This window comes from Rattus rattus, chromosome 8, assembly GCF_011064425.1.
Source record: "Rattus rattus isolate New Zealand chromosome 8, Rrattus_CSIRO_v1, whole genome shotgun sequence".
NCBI lineage: Eukaryota > Metazoa > Chordata > Mammalia > Rodentia > Muridae > Rattus > Rattus rattus.
In genome coordinates, this window is record NC_046161.1 from 48,599,783 (window position 1) to 48,619,931 (window position 20,149).

Here is a 20,149-nt window from a genome sequence, read left to right on the forward strand (position 1 = left end):
ATGGAGGGCGGCCCGGAGCAGTTCCATCAGGGCAAGGCACTAGAAGAGGCAGGAAATGGGCAGGCCTTGGCAGAAATCCAGGAGCTGGCTCTGAAGTGGTTCATGGAGACACAGGCCCCCTCTATCCTACAGAATGGAGCTCTGCCCCCCTGGTTCCATGGATTCATCACTCGCAAGTAAGACTGCCCCTGAGGTAGAAGGGGCAGATTGGAGTAGCTTCTGGAGGCAGGTGTGGAGGGCATGTCCCTAGCGGGACCTTTGGTACTGGCAGCTGTGGGGAGGACTAAAGTGGGCTGTGTAGGAGCTGAGCGTGTCTAGGTGAGCTCTGAGTATCTTGTTGAAAGTTAGAAGGCCATGTCATGTGCAGGCACTGGAATGTTATCGTCATTGAGGTAAAAAACTGTCCAGGGAACCTAGACACACGGTTATCCTGGCATAGAGGCAAGAATGTGGGACTTGGCATTGGGTTGGGCTGGATTACCAAGCTGCCCAAGTACCAGATGGAAACAGGAATGAGAAACATAGCCCACCAGGTCCTGGCCCAGTGCCTAACCCAGCACCTGGGACAGCTTTGCAGATCACATGAGGCTGTGTTCGGGGGACCTGCAGCTCTTTTACTGCTCTGTGTCACTGTCTTGACACTCTTTGTTTGGAAATAAGGGGTCCCCACACGTTCATTTGGCACTGATCCCTGAAAATTATGAAGGTAGTTCTGATTAGTGATGTATTGGTGAGTAAGTGGGTAAGAAATTATATGGTCTGTGTTCTTCCAAGCCAAAAAGAAAATAAAGAACTAGAATTTTCTACTTCCCTCAAAAACACTTGGTGTCATGTAGAAGAAGCTGAAGGGTGGTGGTGAGTTCCTGTAAGCTTCTCTTGTACCCAAGCTTCAGACACAGCAGCACCTCTTTGCTACAGAAACTCTTATCGTTCCAGTATCGTTCTGTCTACATAGTTATCCGGGTGGAGAGCGGGAATCTGCAGGCCATGTCTCTTGCTCCTGCTGGCAAGGCCACATTGGGGGGTGGGAGGTGCCTGTGGCCTGGGGACTCACATCCAACTACAGATTGTCTTTAGTTTGTTTCCTTGAGCCAAGACCAACCACAGACTGCACCTTCAGAGGCTTCAGAGTCAGTCAAAGGTCTCAGAAGACTCTCCATCAAGGGCTGAATATCTGTCTCAATTTAGGACTCGCAGCAGGGTCCTGAACAGGTCTAATTCAGGCTGCTTGGTTACTGTGAGGGTACAGACCCCAGTTAATGGCATGTCCTCTGTCCAGGCAGACAGAGCAGCTACTCAGGGACAAAGCTCTTGGTTCCTTCCTCATCCGCCTCAGTGACCGGGCTGCCGGCTACATCTTATCTTACAGGTAAGTGGAAAGCCCTCTATGAAGAGACAGGCAGACTCTGCTGATGAACACAGAGGCTCGCAAACCCATTGTCTGGTTTTCTCTGGGCCCTGACTCCATGATTCAGTTATCCTCTGCTTGGCCGACCCTTTCAGAGCACCAGCACTGACTATATGCCAGGGATGTTGCTGCAGCCTTCAAAGGGAGGAGGGGAGGCCAGATAAAACCTCTTCCCAGTGGGCACAGACGAACTCTGGGTCCAGCAGTGGAGGAACAGGCTTGCAGTGAGAAGAGGGCATGGTTGGGTATAAGAAAATCTTTCTAGTAAGTGAACTGGCATGAACAGAAGTACACGATTTTGAGAACCACAGATCCGTGGGTGCAGCAGGACACAACACTTCTGGGAACAGGATAGCGGTGGATGAGAAGTCGGACCACAAAGAAGGGATCCAGGCAGAGGCAGGGTCCCTCTAACCACATAAGGAGGGAGAACTGGAGACAGTCTTGAGGTGTGAAGGCTGCGGGAGCCCACACCATTGGTTGGGTATGAAGATCTTGGGTCTTCCTGATATAAGACTGAAGAGGAAGAGACAGGTACCTAATATAAAGTCAGGGGTGATGACTGTGGACCACGGCCTGAAATTAGGTTGAGTTGGGAAGGTAGAAGGCTCCTCTGGAGGCCTGGAAGGAGGCCAGGGCTGCAGGGCAAACTTCCAAGTCTTCACATTCTGATTCAAATTATGTGCACAGACTCTCCTTGTTCAGATCCTAACCTGGAGGAAGCTTCTTTGCCTCTCTGTGTCTTTGCCATCTCATATGTAAAATAGGAGTGTTCTAGTTACCCAATGTAGGACTGTTGCAAGCGCCTGATGAGACAGGCATTTGCAACTCCCAGCACAGGGAACAAAACATGGAAGGGTTGGGCAAATGTTAATAATCGCTCGATTCTCATCTGTCCCCAGGCACTGCTTTGGGCACTCTGAAATATAATAAGCATTTCCCAAATCTCCTTTCGGTTTTGGGTTTTCTTTATTCTGTGTTTTTTTGAGCTTCCGTCTCCCTCATGAGACCTTAGGCAGAGTGCCACCTTATAAAAAAGGGCAAGAGGAGGTGTTCAAAGAAACATAAATAATGAAAAGGAATAGAAGGGGGCAGAGACAGTCAGCATGCTGACTCCCACATCCACATCAGAGGCACCACGGTTGTTCCCGGTGTTCGTGTAATTGATACACAGCCCTTGGATATCCAATTAGGGGGAAAATGGTCACTACCTCATACAAGGTACAAAAATGAATAATTCTGCATAGGTCCAAAATAGAAAACAATAACCTTTCTAAAAGGAAACAGGAACAGGAAAATATTTCCATTAGCAAACAAGGTGCCTATAAAAACAGGATTAAAGAAAAGCTTCTTACACATAAAGTGCTCACTATAAAGGACAGATAAATTTGGATGTGAATGCAGCCTGACTGCCACATCTGTTACCCAACCTGTGACCAGCGTTCATTCGGCTGATCTGGCTGGCTAGAGAAGCCACCCCTCCCTCGCTGAAACACGGGCATCCCTCCTGAAGCACAGTTTGTTAAAGAGGACAAGTTTCCCAGAATAAAGAAGGAACGACCTTTGGTCTAAAATCCCCATACAAGCTCTTAAAGACTGGTAAATCTGATTTCCATAAAATGAGAGAGAGAGACAGAGGAGTGTGTGTGTGTGTGGTGTGGTGTGGTGTGGTGTGTGTGTGTGTGTGTGTGTGTGTGTGTGTGTGTGTGTGTGTGTGTGTGTGGTGTGTGTGTGTGTGGGTGTGTGGTGTGTGTGTTTGTGTGTGTTGTGTGTGTTTGTGTGTGGTGTTTGGTGTGTGTGTGGGTGTGTGTGTGTGTGTGTGTGTGTGTGTGTGTGTGTGTGTGTGTGGGTGTGTGTGTGTGTGTGTGTGTGTGTGTGTGTGTTTGTGTGTGTGTGTGGTGTGTGTGTGTGTGTGTGGTGTGTGTGTGTGTGTGTATGTGTGTGTGTGTGTGGTGTGGTGTGTGTGTGTGTGTGTGTGTTTTGGTGTGTATGTGTGTGTTGTGTTTTGTGTGTGTGTGGTGTGTATGTGGTGTGTGTGTATGTGTGTTTATTTGTGTGGTGTGGTGTGGTGTGTGTGTGTGTGTGTGTTGTGTGTTGTGTGTGTTGTGTGTGTGTATGTGTGTGTGTGTGGTGTGTGTGTGTGGTGTGTGTGTGTATGGCTCCACTGGTGTGTGTATGTATGGCTCCACCTTGCCTGTTACTCTTTGGCATATTCTCAGTAGAAATGAATAAATGCATTCACCAAAAGTCAGCAGAGCAGCTACGTTTATAACAACCCCAATGAGCATCAGGTGAGACGATACACCTAACTTTTGAAAGAAAGAAGCTAAACCTACTTGGGCCTAAGCGAATCTGAAATATACGTTGAGTGAAGGAAGTGAGACACAAATGAGGATTTTTGCATAATTTTCATTTATTTGAAATTCCAGAATGGAAGAAACAAGCAATAGGTCAGAAAGAGGCCACCTGGGGGTACTGGCAGGGAGGGGCCGGGCAAGGTTCATGTCCTGATCTGCATGTGGTTACCTGGGCATTTTTATGTGCAGAAATTCATCTTGCTGTGCACCCATGATGTGTGCTGTGGACAATGAAGAGGGTGGGACTTTGCAGGCTGAGGGAGGGTTCTGCTGTTCCAGAGGATGGGGGATGGGTGAAGCTGAGTGACAGAGGTACAGGGTTGCACCTTGCCTTTATTGGAAACTTTGATATTTTCTTCCTCATTTTTTTTTTTTGTGTTTATGGTTTTGCTTCGTTTTTCTTTTATTTTGATCTTCTGACTACTGCCTTAGCCAAGCACCATAGTTCGTACCTACAGTGCCAGCATCGGAGATGCTGAGGCAGCAGGATCCACCTGAGTTCAAGGCCAGCCTGGGCTATAAAGTCGGGTCTTCTCTGAAAGATCAAAGAGGAAATAATTAAAGGATTTAAAGTTAAAATAAATAATTAAGTAGGGCTAGGGGCATGGCTCAGTGTCATAGCGCTTGTGCAGCATGTAGGCAGGCCCTAGGGTTTGTTCTCCAATACCACAAAAAAAAAAAAAAAAAAAAAAAAAAAACCAACGAACAGATAAATTATTGCATTAGTAAATAGATGAGCACCTTTAAGTTTTGTGCTCGATGAGTGTCTAAATCACACTAGTCCTAGCCCTGTGCTTCCAAAGAACAAGATCAGGTTGTTCCCAGGGCCCAAACATTTGAAGTGCCCCCCAGCTCTCTGATAGATGCACGTGGGGAGGGCAACCCTTGGTCAGACGAGTCTGTACTGGAGAGATGATCCTCCGACACACAGGGGCAAAACTGGCCCGCTCAGAGCCAGCAGCCCAACCCAGCCCACGTGCGAACTGTGTTACAGGGGTAGTGATCGCTGCCGCCATTTTGTCATCAACCAGCTGCGAAATCGACGTTACCTTGTCTCAGGAGACACCCTCAGCCACAGCACCCTGGATGAGCTCCTACGCCATTACCAGGAGGTGCAGCTTGAGCCTTTTGGAGAGACCCTTGCTGCTGCTTGCCCACGGGTAGGCACCTCTTCTTCCCCGAGTGAGGATGGGTGGATGGGGTGTCCATCCTTGGGGTAACAATTACACAGGCACATGCCATTAAAGAAACGGAGAGGCACCATGGCCCTCAATCAAAAAAAGAACCTTACCCAAAGGTCAGAAACCTAGTGGGGTGTGTCCATCCCTTCTATGCAGTCCCTGGCAGGCAGTTGAAGACCCTAGCATATGACCATAAGCCTGTTATATCTTCACTGCCTCCAGCTCGAGGAAAATGATCTATACGACGCCATCAACACGGGCCTCCAGCAGACTAATCTAGGCCTGGAAATTCCAGCTATGGAACTTCCCAGCATGCTCCCTGACAAAGTTACCGGCCCCTGCCTTCCTGCAAAGCCCCAGGTCTCCTTCCTGCACACCAAGAAAGCCCTAGATGCGAGTTCCAGAACTGGCTCGAATGAGGAGAGTGCAGAGGTGAGGAGGAGTCTGCGCCACACAGGCTAGGTTGGGATGTGGGGGGTCATACTAGAGTCAGGTCCTTAGAAACCACCAGAACGGTATCCTCAGACATGGCGGGTGAACATCGGGCTCACAGTGTAAGAAGCCCAACCTAGAGACAGCCTCCAGTGACTCACCAATGCTCTGCTCTGCCCTGGTCAGCTGGATTGACTCAAGCCTAGACTAGACTTTTCCATTTTCTCAGTGTGAGCCTTTGTGTGAGTCATGAACTCTCTATGAGTCTATTTATAGTTCCTGAGGTACCTGCAAGGGCTCAGTGAGAATGTTGTGAGATACTGAACACCATCCAGGAAACTGTAAGGTGAGGTGTCTTTATGATGAGATAGGCTCAGAAAATGTCCTTAGACATAGACCATGGCATGCCAAGGATGTCTTACACTCAGAATAGAACCTAAAATCTCTAGGGTCTACAAGAGCCACTCCAGTCTCCTGAACCTCTCTCCCTTGCCCACTGTGGCCCCACTGGCCTTACAGATCTTTCTTAAACCCACAAGGCTTTTAACTTCCTGTAAACTCTGCCTGGCTGCTCTTCTTACCAGAGTGACATCATTCATACTCATACTGCATTTCGTCTCTCCTCAGAAAGACCACCTGAGTTATAGGACCTTTCCCACCTGACCTACAGAACACATCGCCTTTCCAACCTGACCTATACAACGTATCCCCTTTCCCACATGACCTATAGAACATGTCATTTCCCCTCCTGACCTATACAACATGTCACCTTCCCCTCCTGACCTACATACAGAACATGTCACCTTTCCCACCTGACCTACATACAGGATATGTCACCTTTCCCACCTGACCTACATACAGGATATGTCACCTTCCCCTCCTGACCTACAGAACATGTCACCTTCCCCTCCTGACCTACAGAACATGTCACCTTTCCCACCTGACCTACATACAGAACATGCTACCTTCCCCTCCTGACCTACATACAGAACATGTTGCCTTCCCACTTGACCTATACAACATGTTACCTTCCCCTCCTGACATACATACAGAACATGTCACCTTTCCCTCTTGACCTACATACAGAACATGTCACCTTCCCCTCCTGACCTACCTACACACAGGACATGCCACCTTCCCCTCCTGACCTACAGAACATGTCACCTTTCCCACCTGACCTACATACAGAACATGCCACCTTCCCCTCCTGACCTACAGGACATGCCACCTTCCCCTCCTGACCTACAGGACATGTCACCTTCCCCTCCTGACCTACATACAGAACATGCCACCTTCCCCTCCTGACCTACAGGACATGCCACCTTCCCCTCCTGACCTACAGGACATGTCACCTTCCCCTCCTGACCTACATACAGAACATGCCACCTTCCCCTCCTGACCTACAGGACATGTCACCTTCCCCTCCACCTTCCCCTCCTGACCTACATACAGAACATGCCACCTTTCCCACCTGTTATTTTTCTCTTCTGTTACCTGCTTTGCTCTCTACAGCACTGATCATGACCTGACAGGACATTCCTTATCACACATTCATACATCATACCCTACACCAAATCTTTGTGCTTGCTTCCAGGTTAGAATGTAAACTCAGGCTGGCCTCAGGACTTAGCCTGTCTGCCGTGTAGTGGGTACTCAGTAAATATTTGTTGAAAGGTTCCATGACTGATGGGCACCACTCTGAAGGGGTGCATAGCAGTGAGTGGGAGGACTCATAGGGCCCTGGGGGACCCCGTGAACCATGATGGAGACAGGAGGACCAGGCAGAATGAGTTTGGGTTTGCTGTTGAGCTGATGGGCCAAGGCCTTGGCTGTCAAGGCAAAGACTGCATTTAGAATCAGAACCAGGAAACCTGAACCAACCCTTGCAGATGATAGGCAAACTGAGACAAAAGAGGGAGGCTCAATTTATAAAGATAGCTTAGAGGGTCTGAGGACATAGTACCAATGGTGGCTTTTTAAGACATTTTCTGTCCCTCTCTCTCAGGTACCCACTAGAGTGCCCCCCATCCCCCAGAAGAGTTCCTCTCTTCTGGGTGACTCTTCTGCAGGCCCCAGTGGCATCGTCTACTCAGAACTGAAGAAGATGAACCGGGCACAGCTAGGCCCGGGTGCAGAGGTATGGGGCAGGCACAGGCCAGCTCCTGCTGGCAACTTGGCTTCATCCCCAGGCAGGGAGCCCTCAAGGAAACTCTCAGATGAAGATCAAAACAAGCCCAATAACCCAGGACCTGCCCCCTCTGGGGAGAAGCCAGACCAAGGCTCCACAATGCCTTATACTTCCTTAGGATTTCCCCTGCCTCCCAATTCTGAGGCCCAAGGATCTCGGGCTACTACTTGGAGGCAGGGCTTTCTAAAGCTGAGCCACGAGGCACAGTCCTCCTCTGAAGCCAGCTCTGCAGACACCTACCAGCTTGCTGAGACATCAGGCCTACGACAAGAGGGTAGGGACAAACCAGACCAAAGAGGCAGTACTTACGAGCAGATTCCGTCCTGCTGGCATAGCGCCGCCAAGCTCCCATACCCTGGAGTTAGTCCAACATACAGCCAACTATCAGAGCCAATGGACTATGGCTATGAGAAGATTCCAGGGACCCCGCAGCTTCCAGAGCCAGGGAACACCTATGAGCAAATCCCAGCTGCCAAGAACAAGGACACTGGACGAGTGCACAAGGTGAGTTCCCAGAGGGGGTGGGTGGTGGCGCACTAGGGTAGCAGAGGCAGGAGGGTTTCTGTGAGTTTGAGGCCTGCCTGGCTTACATAGTGAGCTCTAGGTCAGTCAGGACTACATAGGGAGACTCTGTATGGTCCTCAAGCACGAGGAGGTTACTACCAATGCCCAGAACTCCCCCCCCCCTGGTGATTTAAAGGTGGGAAAAGCAGCCGCTAGATTTCAGGGTGAAATCACCCAGGAGCTTGCTCTATGGCAGGCACTCTTGCCTTTCTTGCAGCCCATCAGAAGGCTGTAAGAACCTTTGGAAGCTGGAAAGGAGGCCCTCTGCCATAGTCATGAATAAACAACTTTCTAGCTTCTGGTTTTAGCCAAGACAATTTCTCTGATGACTATAACCACCAAATTTAGCAAGATAAAATACAAGGCATCTAGTTAGATTTTAATTGTATATAAATCAGTAGCTTTCATATATCTCAAACATTGTGATGGGGGTCTGTGGAGAGACAGCTCAGTTAAGAGCATTCGCTACTCTTTCAGAGGACCTGAATTCAGTTCCTACCACCCACCCAGCAGCTCACAACTACCTGTGCCCTCACCCAGACATAAGAGCCATATGAGCAGGCAAAACACTCGAAATAAAAATAAATAATTTTTTAAAGTTTCAAAAAAAGAGAGAGAAAAGAAAAAAACAAAACAAAAAAATCACTATGGTTTCTTATTTTCCTAGAATTCAGATTTAACTGGACAGCCTATATTTTGACTTGGAAACCCCACCCAGACTCTTCCCTGTCTGTAAAATGGGCCGATTATCCAGTTGCACTCAGGGTGGCTGCCCTGGGAACAATGCACCACATGCCCTGTTGACAAGACACTGTCAGAGGTGGCTCTTGGCTCTCAGGGTGACTACTTCTGAGGATTCATGACAAAGAAGTGAAGAACAAGGCGAGGGCAGGGGGTAAAAATAACACCAGAGGGAGGTGGTTGGCGTGGGGCTGAACCTGGGCCCCCGAGGTGGCAGATGAGCCCACAACCCCGCCCTATCCCTCAGCTGCCTGTACTTGCACACAACAGGAGTGGAAAGGCTCCTTCCGGTGGACACAACCCCAAATCTGGGAGAAACCTGAAACCTCCCTTTCCTGGCCAGAACAAGGACACCCTGAGCTTCCTTCAGGGCAGGGTTTCCCCACCTCCACCCCCATCCCCACCCTTGTCTTGTTCTCCCCTCCCCAACCTCCATCATTTCTGAGGTGTCAATCCTCTAAGACTTAGGCAGTGAACAGTCCTCAGAATCCGTGTCTGCACTTCCTCCAGATGTCCCCATGTCTTCCTCTTCCTGGTGGTCCTGGATATAATCTGTCTTCCTCTCCACCCTTTGCCACCAGGGCGTAGCAAGGCCCCAGAAGGGTAGGAAGTAGTAGGGAGCCCAGCACATACTCAGGAGGGAAATGATGCTCTGTGGTATTTTCTACCTCCTTCCTCACTATCCACCCTCAGCCAGTCAAAGCTAAATAAGTCTTCATCTTAAATTGGAAGACTGAAAGTGGAGTCTGGGGTCCCCAAGAGAGGCCTGTGGGAGCCATGCTGGCACTGTGTTCTGGCTGGCACCCCAGGCCTGAGCCAAGAGCCTCTGAGCCTGGGTCTCTGGTTTTCTCTGCCCCAACATCTTTTCTCTCCTCCCAGCCTGACAAGTTCCGGAGGCTCTTCTTCACAGACAAGAAGCATAAATCCTGAGGAAAGGCCTGGCATTCAGAGGGTTTGGTGGTAGCCACACTGCACCAGGGATTACTGGATACCCTCAGCTCATTGGCTATGGAACCAGGCTCCAAGATGCAGCCCGGGTACCTATCCAGGAAGGCCTGGGAGAGACCTTGCGGCAGCCTGCAACTCCTGGATGTCTCTTCAATGCTGTCCATCCACATAAGGAAGGGATAAGGCCAGTAAGAGTGGGAACTAACTGAAGGAAGGGTTGGATGAACATGGGAAGGCCTGGGCTGATCGATCAAGCTGGCTTCATGCCTCAGATGCTTAACAAGTATGGAGCAGGCCCCTGTCCAAGACAGACACTTTCCTGACGGGCTAAATGACATCATGCTATTACTTCTGAGAACGAAAGCAGTTCCCTTCCTCACAGCCTTGCCAGGAGGAGATGGCTGGGAGCCACATCCTCTGCACCCATCCCAGAAGGATTCGATCCAGAAGCTTGGGATACAGCAGCCCAGGTCCAACCTCAGAAGCCATGGTTCTAACCCAATATCAGGCTGGGCTCCTGGGAACTGACCCCAGCCGTTCCTTCCCCACTCCACCATCCTTACCCTAGATTCACTGTGCAAACTCCTAGCTTTTGCTACAGAAACCTGTTTGAAGACATAGCTAGTGAGGCTCTGAACAGAGACCCCCTCAATAAGGCAAGCTTAACCTTGGGATGTACTGCTAGGTAGCATCTGGTAGCCAGTTAGGGGACATCTGATGCCATGCTGATGTGAGCAGCTCACCCCTACCTGCCCTCTGTCTCCGGCCAGTCCTGACCTTTGGAGCAACTCAGATTTCTCCCATGCAACCTACCATGAACCTGGTGGCTTCACCTCCAGGGACTTCTGGGAGTAGGGCTCTGCTCAGTCACCAGGTCGGGACTAGAAAAGCTCAAGCTGTTCCCTTGGCCAAGCTGGCTCTTCCGGGGATTGTCCTGTTTTATACTGCTCCCCTTTACCCATGTGTCCCCAAACCCATAGGGTCAGCAACTGCTCTGTTGCCTTCTCTCTACCTTATCTTTACAAGCAGGAGGCAGGAACCAAGACCACAGTCCCCTCCCCACCTGCCTTCACCCTGGCCCTGGGCAGAACTGGCTCAGTGCGCACTGGGGAAAGCCACTCCTTGGTAGATTATTTGGTTAATGTGCTTGTCCCTCTGAACTCTAGAAGTCCCTATCTACTAGGGGTGCTGGTGAAAGGTTTAAGAATAGCAGGAAAACCCCGAGCCTAATAATGGTGAGCTCCCTGCTGGTAGACAAATCTATTACTAGGGAAATGGAAACAACCCTCACCCAACATCCAGAAGCCAACATTAGCAACTGACACTGATGCCGACCCTTCCTCTGAGGCGCCAGGGACTGCCTAAAAGAGTGTCACCGAACGTTCCTGACGCTGACAGACACGGAGAGTGCAGGACACAAAAATGCTTTATTTCTAGGAATTCACAAATCTGAGGTCAGCACACATCAGTGATACCATGTCATCGGGGATGGGGTGGGGTGGGGTGGAGTAGTGTTCGTGACACGGGGGCAGAGCCCTTTGGACCTAACTGCGTATACAACTTCACATTGGGAAAGCATGGGGTTGGAGGTGGGTACAGCCCAGCCTTGGCTTTGGTAAAAGATTGCATAGAACCCCAGGCTCTGTTTCCTTTGTTTCTTTGTTTGTTTGGTTTTTGCACTTACCCCTGGGTGACTGGAGTGTCTGCCCAGAACACAGATAATTCAGCCTCACCTCTCCTGCTAGGTTTTTCTACCTTCCCCTCCCAGGTGAGAAAAGAACTGGGCAAGGGGGTGGGTGAGAGGGCCCGCAGGGGAAATGCAGGTCTTAAGGGTAGACACTGGAGGCCTGGGGAAGGGTCCTGCTCTTCACAACCCCATTGCAGTTAGGTTTTCTATTCATTTTTATTTTTAATTTATTAATTGATTATTTTTTGCTGAAAGGGCCACAGGAAATGTCCACGGGTGAGAACCCCAAAGGCCACAGCTCCTTCCCTGGAGCACTTGAAAACCATACCTGCATAGACAGCAGGCCAGAGGACGAAGTCCTGGGCCCCACAGCCTTGGCAGTGTCCTCAGATTCGGATGTGGAAAGTGCTATAAAGAGAGAAAGCACAGAGGGTGAGAGACTGAGGGCTGGGCAGAAGGCTCACCCTGGTCATGTCCTTAAGGAAAGCTGCACAGAGGGAAGGCTCCCAGGAGGCTAAGAAGGAGAAACTGAAGATCTAGACCACCCCTCCCTCCCTCCCTCCTTCCCCTAAGAGTCTTGATCCCTCCCTCTGGTGATAGGAGTAGTCATATAAGAGCCAGTCATGCATCTGGGAAGCTGGGCCTGGACGAAATAGGCCTGCTTATATCATTATCTATGGAGGTCCCATGAGACCGGGCAGCCAGCTGTGCCCCTAAATGTTGCGGTAACCCAAGCAAGCCCAGCTCCTGGAGTAACCTCACCTGAGAAAGTCAGGGGCCTTGGCGATCATGTCCTCAAAGTCAGCAAAGCCTAGCTTGCCATCACCGTCCAGGTCAGCTTCTTCAATGACTTTGTCACACACAAGCACTACCTCATCTTCATCCAGCTCTGACTTAGTGAGTCGGGCCAGCGTCAGCTCTAAGTCTTCTTTACAGATGAAATTGTCAGTGTTGAAGTCTGTGAGGTTAGGTGGGATGAACGGAGATGGTCAGAAGAGGGCTCAGTCCCTCCAGGGGCTTTGAGGACAGAGGTGTCCTGTGCAGTATTACTCCTTCCTCCCAGCTGAGCACACAGATCTCGCTATCAGCCTCTGGACTCCCCAGAGTATCTCTGTGAACTCAGAGAACACTGGGGTCCTTGTCCCCACTGAAAGAAACCAACAAGCTCATACGCAAGGTAGATCTTAAACATCCTCAGGCAACAAATTAATACTTGAGGGACCCCCAAGCCCCCACAGTGAAGGTGTTTATAGCTACAGCCCACGCTGTTCCAAATATGAACTCCCTGAGCCCACTCGATCCAAAGAGCCTTCCTGCTCTCGCCCACACTAGACTCCTGGAGCCAAGGGAGACAGGACCCAGAAAGGCCAGTGCCTGAGTCCAGGTTGGAGATCCAATTAGGGATGGAGCAAAGATTCTGATCAGGTCTATTTACCTCTAAGACCCACATTTTGTAATGGCACCTCATCGCCCCTGGTAGGCACACACACACACAGAGACACACAGACACACACAGACACACATACACACACATACACACACAGACACACATACACACACACACATACACACACACACAAATACACATAGGCACACACACACACACATACACACACACACACACACAGACACACACACACAAATACACACACAGACACACACACACACATACACACACACACACACATACACACAAAGACACACATACACAGACATATACACAGACATACACACAGACACACACAGACACACCACACACACACACACACAAAAACACACACACAGAGACACAGACACACACAGAGACACACAGACACACAGACACACACACAGACACACACACACAGACACACACACACAACTAATCTAACAATATGCATATTATAAGTGGTAATCATGTACAACTTAATCTGTCAATTAAAAAAACCATAAATCAAGAGATGCAGGATCCCACTAGAGAGAGGCCAACACAGGAAAGGCCTTTGTGGACAGAATAGGGGCACTGTTGGGTCTCCTGGGCAAAAGGCCATCCCCCGAGCATTACTCAGTAGCCCTGTGGGCTGGGCCATGTGCAGGCTCATCATGATAAGCTCTACCCTACCCCTCACTCTCTTAGTAAAGCTGTCAGCTCTGTGCACTTGGTTTCCCAGGCCTCTGATGCCTTCCTGGCAAATACCCACTTGGCCTTCAAGTTTCTTCAAGCATCATTTTCTAGACAGTCCCTCTAACTGAACACCTGCTGCCCACCAGGCTGGCATAGATGGCACTGACGAAGACCAGAACCACTCTTCCTCCTTTGTGTAAACCACGCCTGAACTCTGCAAGCGAAAAAGCAGAGCTGGAGAGGACGAGGACCTTCCTGAGGTCACAGCCATGGCCAGAGTCAGATTTAGAGTAGAAGCCCTTCAGCGTAACCTGAGCTGCCCACCTTGGTCCCTGCCTGTGAAGGCCTCCATGGTAGGCATGAGGTGGGATTCATCTCTGCTCCTGAAGGGCCTGCAGAGGGTTCCAGGAAAAGACTCGCTATCTGGCTAGTGGGCTGGACAGAATCCTAGGCCAATTTAAGACGACAGCCTCTCCCAGGGACAGCACAGTGGAGTCCTAGGCTTAAGGATAATGGGTGCAATTTTCGAAGCTACATTTATGGAGCTGGACAGGCAGGGTCTGCTTTCTCATAGGCAAACACCGTGTGTTGCACTGTGTACCTAAACCAAAGTCCTTTGAAATAAATGTGACAGCACAAAATTAACAGACAGCCCTTGACGGTCCCACTGCTTTAACATCCACCAGCTTCTCAAAGGTGCAGGAAGGTTCGGAGTCTTTTCATATGGCCCAGTAAAAGTTCAAGACACAGAAAGTGAGCAGTGTGGTAGTTTCCATTAGCTCTGGGAAAATTGAGTGTATGCAGCGCCCTCTAGTGGCCGGTGGGTCAGCAGGCTGGAGAAATGGGATGACCCTATCTCTGGCCCGTCAGCTTCAGGATTTCCCTCTCTGCCTGGCTTATCAGCATGTCTCAAGAAGTCCGGCCCCTAGATTTAGCCTGACTTTTCTAGTTTGCATATCGAAGTTTCCCAGTGATCCTTCTAGAACACAACTGCCCTTCACTGCCTGCCTTTCCCTGTCTGAACCCTGCAATGTCCCGGCCCTGAGCACTGAGCCCAAACTCCTCACAGTTCGCTGTACTCTCACAGATCCCTCCCACCACACTCCAATCACTATATTGGCAAGCCTTACTGCGCACTCTGTTGGCGTGCCTGTCCTTTTGTCCCAGGGGACGAATCTCCCCTAGTCCTCTAGTCCCTGACATCATATTCCTCATTTTAATCTCCACCCCACCCTCCGCCCCGAGAGCCGGTGAGTCTTTCTGAAGATGTGTCTGCCTCAGGCATGATTTGTGCCCTCAAGGCAGTCATTCCTCAAAGGGCAGCCTTAGTGTACCCAGCGATAACCGGATGTCGCAATGGCTCACGGCTCCTTTCAGCAACGCGGTTCGGCCCTGCTGCCAGCCCTTCCTTACCATAGATCTTGAAGGCATAGTTCGCCTTGAGCTCCCGAGGCGCCGACTCACAGAGCACAGAGAACATGTCCACAAAGTCATTGAAGGTGAGGTTCCCCTCACCGTCCTCAGAGAAAGCCTCCACAATCCTCTCCTTGAAAGGATTCTCCTGAAGAAAAGCACAGCCCCGTCACTTGGGGTAGGTAAGGCAGGGGGCTCAAGCCAGTCTGAGGGTTAGCCTGTGACAGCCTGCACGTGTGGCCTTCAGAGAGGCAACAACCACAGCTACTTAACGGGCTGTTGGAGGAGCTTCCAGGTTAGAAGTGTAAGGCGCTGCTCTGGGATCTGGCTCAGCTAGCACGTTCTCACCCTACACAGGATGTGTACATGAGCACCGCAAGCACAGAGGGGCCTGCATGCCAACAGTCCCACTGTTCAGAGGCACACACGCAGGCTCCTTCCTCAACCTACTGGGCTGCGTCCCCAGCAAACAAAGACAATGACTCCAGGAAACCTTCAGTCCAGGCTAATTCAGGCCAGACAGGTGGGAAGTGGAAGTGAGGTCCCACGATGTCAGGAAACTGGACCAACACAAGCAGCGAGAGGTGGTTCTGATGCCTCCAGCCACACAGCCCATGTGTTCTCATTCCCAGCACCCGCCTCTGCTCCTCCCCGTCATGCCAAAGTGTCAGGGACCTACATTCCTTCCTCAGCCTGGATCAGCCCCACAGACCTGGAGACCAAGACCCTGCAGTGCCTCACGGTTTCCTACTCCCTTGAAGACAGGCAGTGATTTCTGGGGCTAAGCCTCTGCTTCTCACCTCTCAGGACAGAGTCAAGATGCCAGCCCAAGGCGATGCCATGTAGCTCTGACCCTACTGTAAGCCATACATCCCAGGCCTGCCAAGTCCCACAGCACTGTGGAATTGTGCCTGGTGCTCTCTTACTGTGGGAGTAACTTTTCTATATCCCATGTTGAAAAACTCAAGAAACTTTCCATATGTAGGTGACCCAAGGACCCTCACACAGACTTATTGGGAGCTGGCTGAGCCTACCCCACATAGCCCAAATACAAATGAACATTCCAAAAAGACTCCCAGGAAGTTCCAGTCTGAGATTTGTCATTAGAGATGACCAAGAAACCATGGCCAGACAGGGAATGAAAGACAAATTATCTAAAAGAACATACCAAGGTTTGCTGAGTTTAGCCTAGGCTATTCCACATAGGGACAAGCAGGTGGACACAGGCCAGTGGCTGGGCAGTGGGCAGCCACATATCCAGAGGACACCTACCAAGCCCCACACCCTTCCATAACTCATTTATGCATCGTGTGTATTGGGAAACCAAGGCACACAGAGCTTCGCTGGTCCATTCGGGGCAAACACATTCACAATGGCTAGAGCCAGGTGGCAGTCTGGAGCTGAGCCTCTACTCCCTGCCTGGACATGGATCCCCCGTGCTCCAGCCACCAGCAGCATCCTCTCACCTACCCGGAGCTCCGGCATCTGAATGATGAGGCTCATGGGCACGTGGACAATGGGGCTCTTCCTGTAGTCCATCGGGACGAGGTTGGGAGCCAGCTCATAGAACCGTGCATGAAGCCTTTGAGAGAAGCAGAGGAAAGGCACTAGAGGCTACTGACCCTGAGCCCAGTGACCCAGTGCCTCCCTGTCTAGGTCCTTATCCCAGAGCTAGTGAGGGGACAATAGGAGGCTGTCTGCTCTGTCCACAATGGGCATAGCCTGGAGGGGAAGCAGGCTCTGGCAAATCCCTGTGCAGATGACCCAACTGACCAGGTCCTCCTTGCTTCCCAAGCACACACACATGCACCAGCACCGTCATCACCTCCTCCCTGTCCCCCAGTTGGGCAACTGCCCCCACCTCCCTCACTCATCCTCTCTGTCTCTCTCATCCTCTCTCCCCTCACCCTCCTGATTTTGTTCCTCTCCAAGAACACATCTCCATCAAAGGATCTAAGGTCCCAGGGGGTAGAGCAGAAAGGAGAAACCCCCATATCCTATTCTTCGTGTGAGAGAGGGTCAGAAGACACCAGTGTGGCCAGATGAGAGCTGGGACTTTCTGCAAGAGGACACTCAAATGTCCTGTTATTCCCTGCATTGAGGAACATTACCCTTCTTTTTATAAAAAGTCCTTGCAACGAAATAAATGCTTATTTTGCAATTCATGTGCTTTTTGGAGGAGGCAGGGGTTGACAGCCTCACCGTGTGGCCTGGTCTGGCAAGCCTCTTGTTTGGTTGGACAGCCTTTGCAGCCTCCCCAGGCTGAGGTTGCCGCATTTGGCTAATCCGCTCATCCTTAACAGATCCACGGTGTTTCTGATTACATTTCGGACTAGACCTGAACATCTACTCCCCTCCCCCTGTGCTAGGGGTGATGCTGATGCCTCTGGACATTAGCCTGTGCCCCCAAAGTTGTGAGGGCTGCTGCAGCAGGAGCTTCAAGCCAGGCTGAGGTTGGAAACGCAGCTAAGCCACTCACTAGCTAGTGGGGTGACCTTGGGTAAATGGAGTAACTGCAGAAAATAATTTTCAGCCAGAAATTGGAACCTTTTTAACATTTTCCACATTTGTGTGAATTAAATAGGACAGAGTTCATAAAACTCTCTGGTAGGCTGGGGCTCGGTCAGTAAAGTCAGGGAAGGACCTGAGTTCAATGCCCAGAACCTATATTTAAAAAGAAAAAAAGAAAAGAAAAGAAAGAAGGAAGGAAGGAAAGAAGGAAGGAAGAGACCAAGCACAGTGATATAGCCTTGGGTTTTTGTTTTTGTTTTGTTTTTAAAAATCTTAACATTTTATGTATTTAATTTTTTTAAAGACAAATTTATTCTATTTTACCTGGAGGAGTGTTTTGCCTTCGTTTGTGTATGTGCTCCACATACACACTTAGAGGTAGTTGGGAGCCACTGTGGGAGAACTGAAAACTGAACCTGGGTCTGCTGTCAGAACAGCAAGTGCTCTGAGCCTCTGAGGCATCTCTCCATCCCTGATATATATATACACACATGCACACATGCACACATGCACACATACACACATACACACACACACACACACACACACACACACACACACATATATTTTAACCCCAGCGCTGAGGAGTAGGAGACAGGCAGACCCCGAGGTCGGACCAGCCAGCCTTGCCTACTTGGTAAGGTCCAGGTCACTGAGAAATTCTGTCTCAAAACAAAGAGGGAGGCGCTTGAACAACATCTGAGGTTCTTTTCAGGCCTCTACGGGCATATACATACTGATGTACCCACATGCACATATGTACCCATGCAGCAGGGGTAGGCGGCTTCAATCCTAGCACTCAGGAGGCAGAGGGAAATGAATCTTTGAGTTCATGGCTATCCTAGTCTATAGAGTGAGTTCCAGGACAGCCAGGACTACACAAAGAAACCCTGTCTCCAAAAAGTAGAAAAGGAAGAAAGAAAAAAACAAAACATGTGCACCCATGCACACAAATGCATACACGAGTCTGCACACATACATAAACCACCGGGCATCAGACTATAGTTATTTCTACACTCTTATTTGCCTACCAACGATGCCCCAGAAGAGGTGGGCACGGGATCAGGCTATGGGTGCTCCCAAAGAGTGAGGAGCCAGGGTCTGCCCTGGAGTATTGTTCTAAAACAACAGCTAGGGGCTGGAGATGACTCTGGTTGAGTGCATGTGCTCTTCCATAGGATCTGAGTCACCATCCCAGCACTCACAAGCACCCCGAGACTCCAGCCCCAGGGGATCTGACACCTCTGACCTCCTCAGGCATTCACACATGTATAGCACACACACACACACACACTCACGCGCGCACACACACACACACACACACACACACACAATATGAGGCTGGAGAGAAGGCTTGGCAGTTAAGAGCACTTGTTGCTCGTGCTGAGGACCTGGGTTCAGTTCTCGGCACCCACAGTATGGCTCACAACCACCTGTGACTCTAACTCTAGGGGACCCAACATCCTCTTCTGGTCCCCTCTGCTGAAGTCTGTAGGCACCAGGCATGTATGTACGTGGTACCTATGCATACATGCAGGAAAAAGAACACTCGGTGCATATAAAATAAACAATTCTTTAAAAACATTAAAAATTTAGAAAAGAAAATAACTAGAACAATGCTGGAAATGTTTAAGGAACTCCACGAAGAAGAATCTGAAAATCCGAATTGCTGTGGGAGGAAAGTCATAGAAAGAAAGAAAGAAAGAAAGAAAGAAAGAAAGAAAGAAAGAAAGAAAGAAAGAAAGAAAGAGAGAAAGAAAGAAAGAAAGAAAGAAAGAAAGAAGGAAGAATAAGTGAGTGAATGAAAGAAAGAAAGAATCTACATCTATGTCACTTCCCTTAATAAAGAGCACCGGGTTTAAAAAAAAAAGAAAAAAGAAAATGTATACACCTGTGTCCTGTCATGACCTGAGAACCAGAAACGACAATTTACTGCTCTAGCTGCATGAAGCAGATGTGGAAGCCCCATGGGTGGTTTTGGAAGCTCATAGAGCCCTTCAACCACTAAGGAGGCTAAAGCAGGAGGAGGAGTCCAAGTTCAAAGCCAGCCCAAGCTATATAGGGTGACCCCTTCTCAAAAACAAAACACCAGCTAACGAACCAAAAATCAACAACAAAGCCCAACTCCCAAACCCCCCAAACCAAAAATCCATAAGTAATAGATAAACAGACAAAGAGAGAACAGAAGGGAGACTGATGAGGAGAGGGAAAGGGAGAGACAAAGCCAAGCTCTCACCTGGAGCCCAAAGAATGAAACAGAGGCATTGCAAAGGTTAGAAACCAGACAACCCTCTCCAGCAAGGCCTTGTCTTAACTACCTGCCTCCTGTGCTCCCCACCGTAAGAAAACACAAACAGACAGACAGACAGACAAGGCACTGGCACCAGACTGAGACGAGTGTTACTGAGCTGTGGCCTCTGACACGCAGCGTTTGGAATCATTAGGAGAAAGATGGATTCCTCTGAAAAGTCATAAACAGCCGACACGAATGCCTGGCTCTCACATGGGGTTTTAAATACGCTACATTTTTAGAAGAGAGAGGATTAAATAATTAAATTTGCAAGTTTATTTGCCAACGTTTACACACGGGAAGACTTTCACACTGTACATTCGTT

The 20,149-nt window shown here is 49.8% G+C and overlaps 2 protein-coding genes across 4 annotated transcripts in view; one reads left to right on the forward strand and one right to left on the reverse strand.

Moving 5' to 3' along the window:
* Nucleotides 1-11,452, forward strand: Sh2d7 (SH2 domain containing 7). 2 transcript variants are annotated; one of them, XM_032910253.1, is made up of 6 exons: nucleotides 1-176; nucleotides 1,280-1,369; nucleotides 4,760-4,925; nucleotides 5,169-5,378; nucleotides 7,384-8,070; nucleotides 9,751-11,452. In XM_032910253.1, the coding sequence occupies exons 1-6, from the start codon at nucleotides 1-3 to the stop codon at nucleotides 9,799-9,801; spliced, it is 1,380 nt and encodes a 459-aa protein (XP_032766144.1). In that variant the 3' UTR covers nucleotides 9,802-11,452. The 2 variants fall into 2 exon arrangements, with proteins under 2 accessions (XP_032766144.1, XP_032766146.1); XM_032910255.1 differs by having other exon boundaries at nucleotides 111-176; nucleotides 1,284-1,369.
* Cib2 (calcium and integrin binding family member 2) overlaps nucleotides 11,228-20,149 on the reverse strand; it is a 16,775-nt gene continuing 7,853 nt past the window's right edge. For both annotated transcript variants that reach the window (XM_032910256.1, XM_032910257.1), the window contains 4 exons: nucleotides 16,494-16,605; nucleotides 15,024-15,171; nucleotides 12,269-12,464; nucleotides 11,228-11,914 (listed from right to left, as the gene is read on the reverse strand). In XM_032910256.1, the coding sequence (XP_032766147.1) occupies nucleotides 11,893-11,914; nucleotides 12,269-12,464; nucleotides 15,024-15,171; nucleotides 16,494-16,605 (478 nt within the window). In that variant the 3' untranslated portion in view covers nucleotides 11,228-11,892. The remainder of the gene's footprint in view (nucleotides 11,915-12,268; nucleotides 12,465-15,023; nucleotides 15,172-16,493; nucleotides 16,606-20,149) is intronic.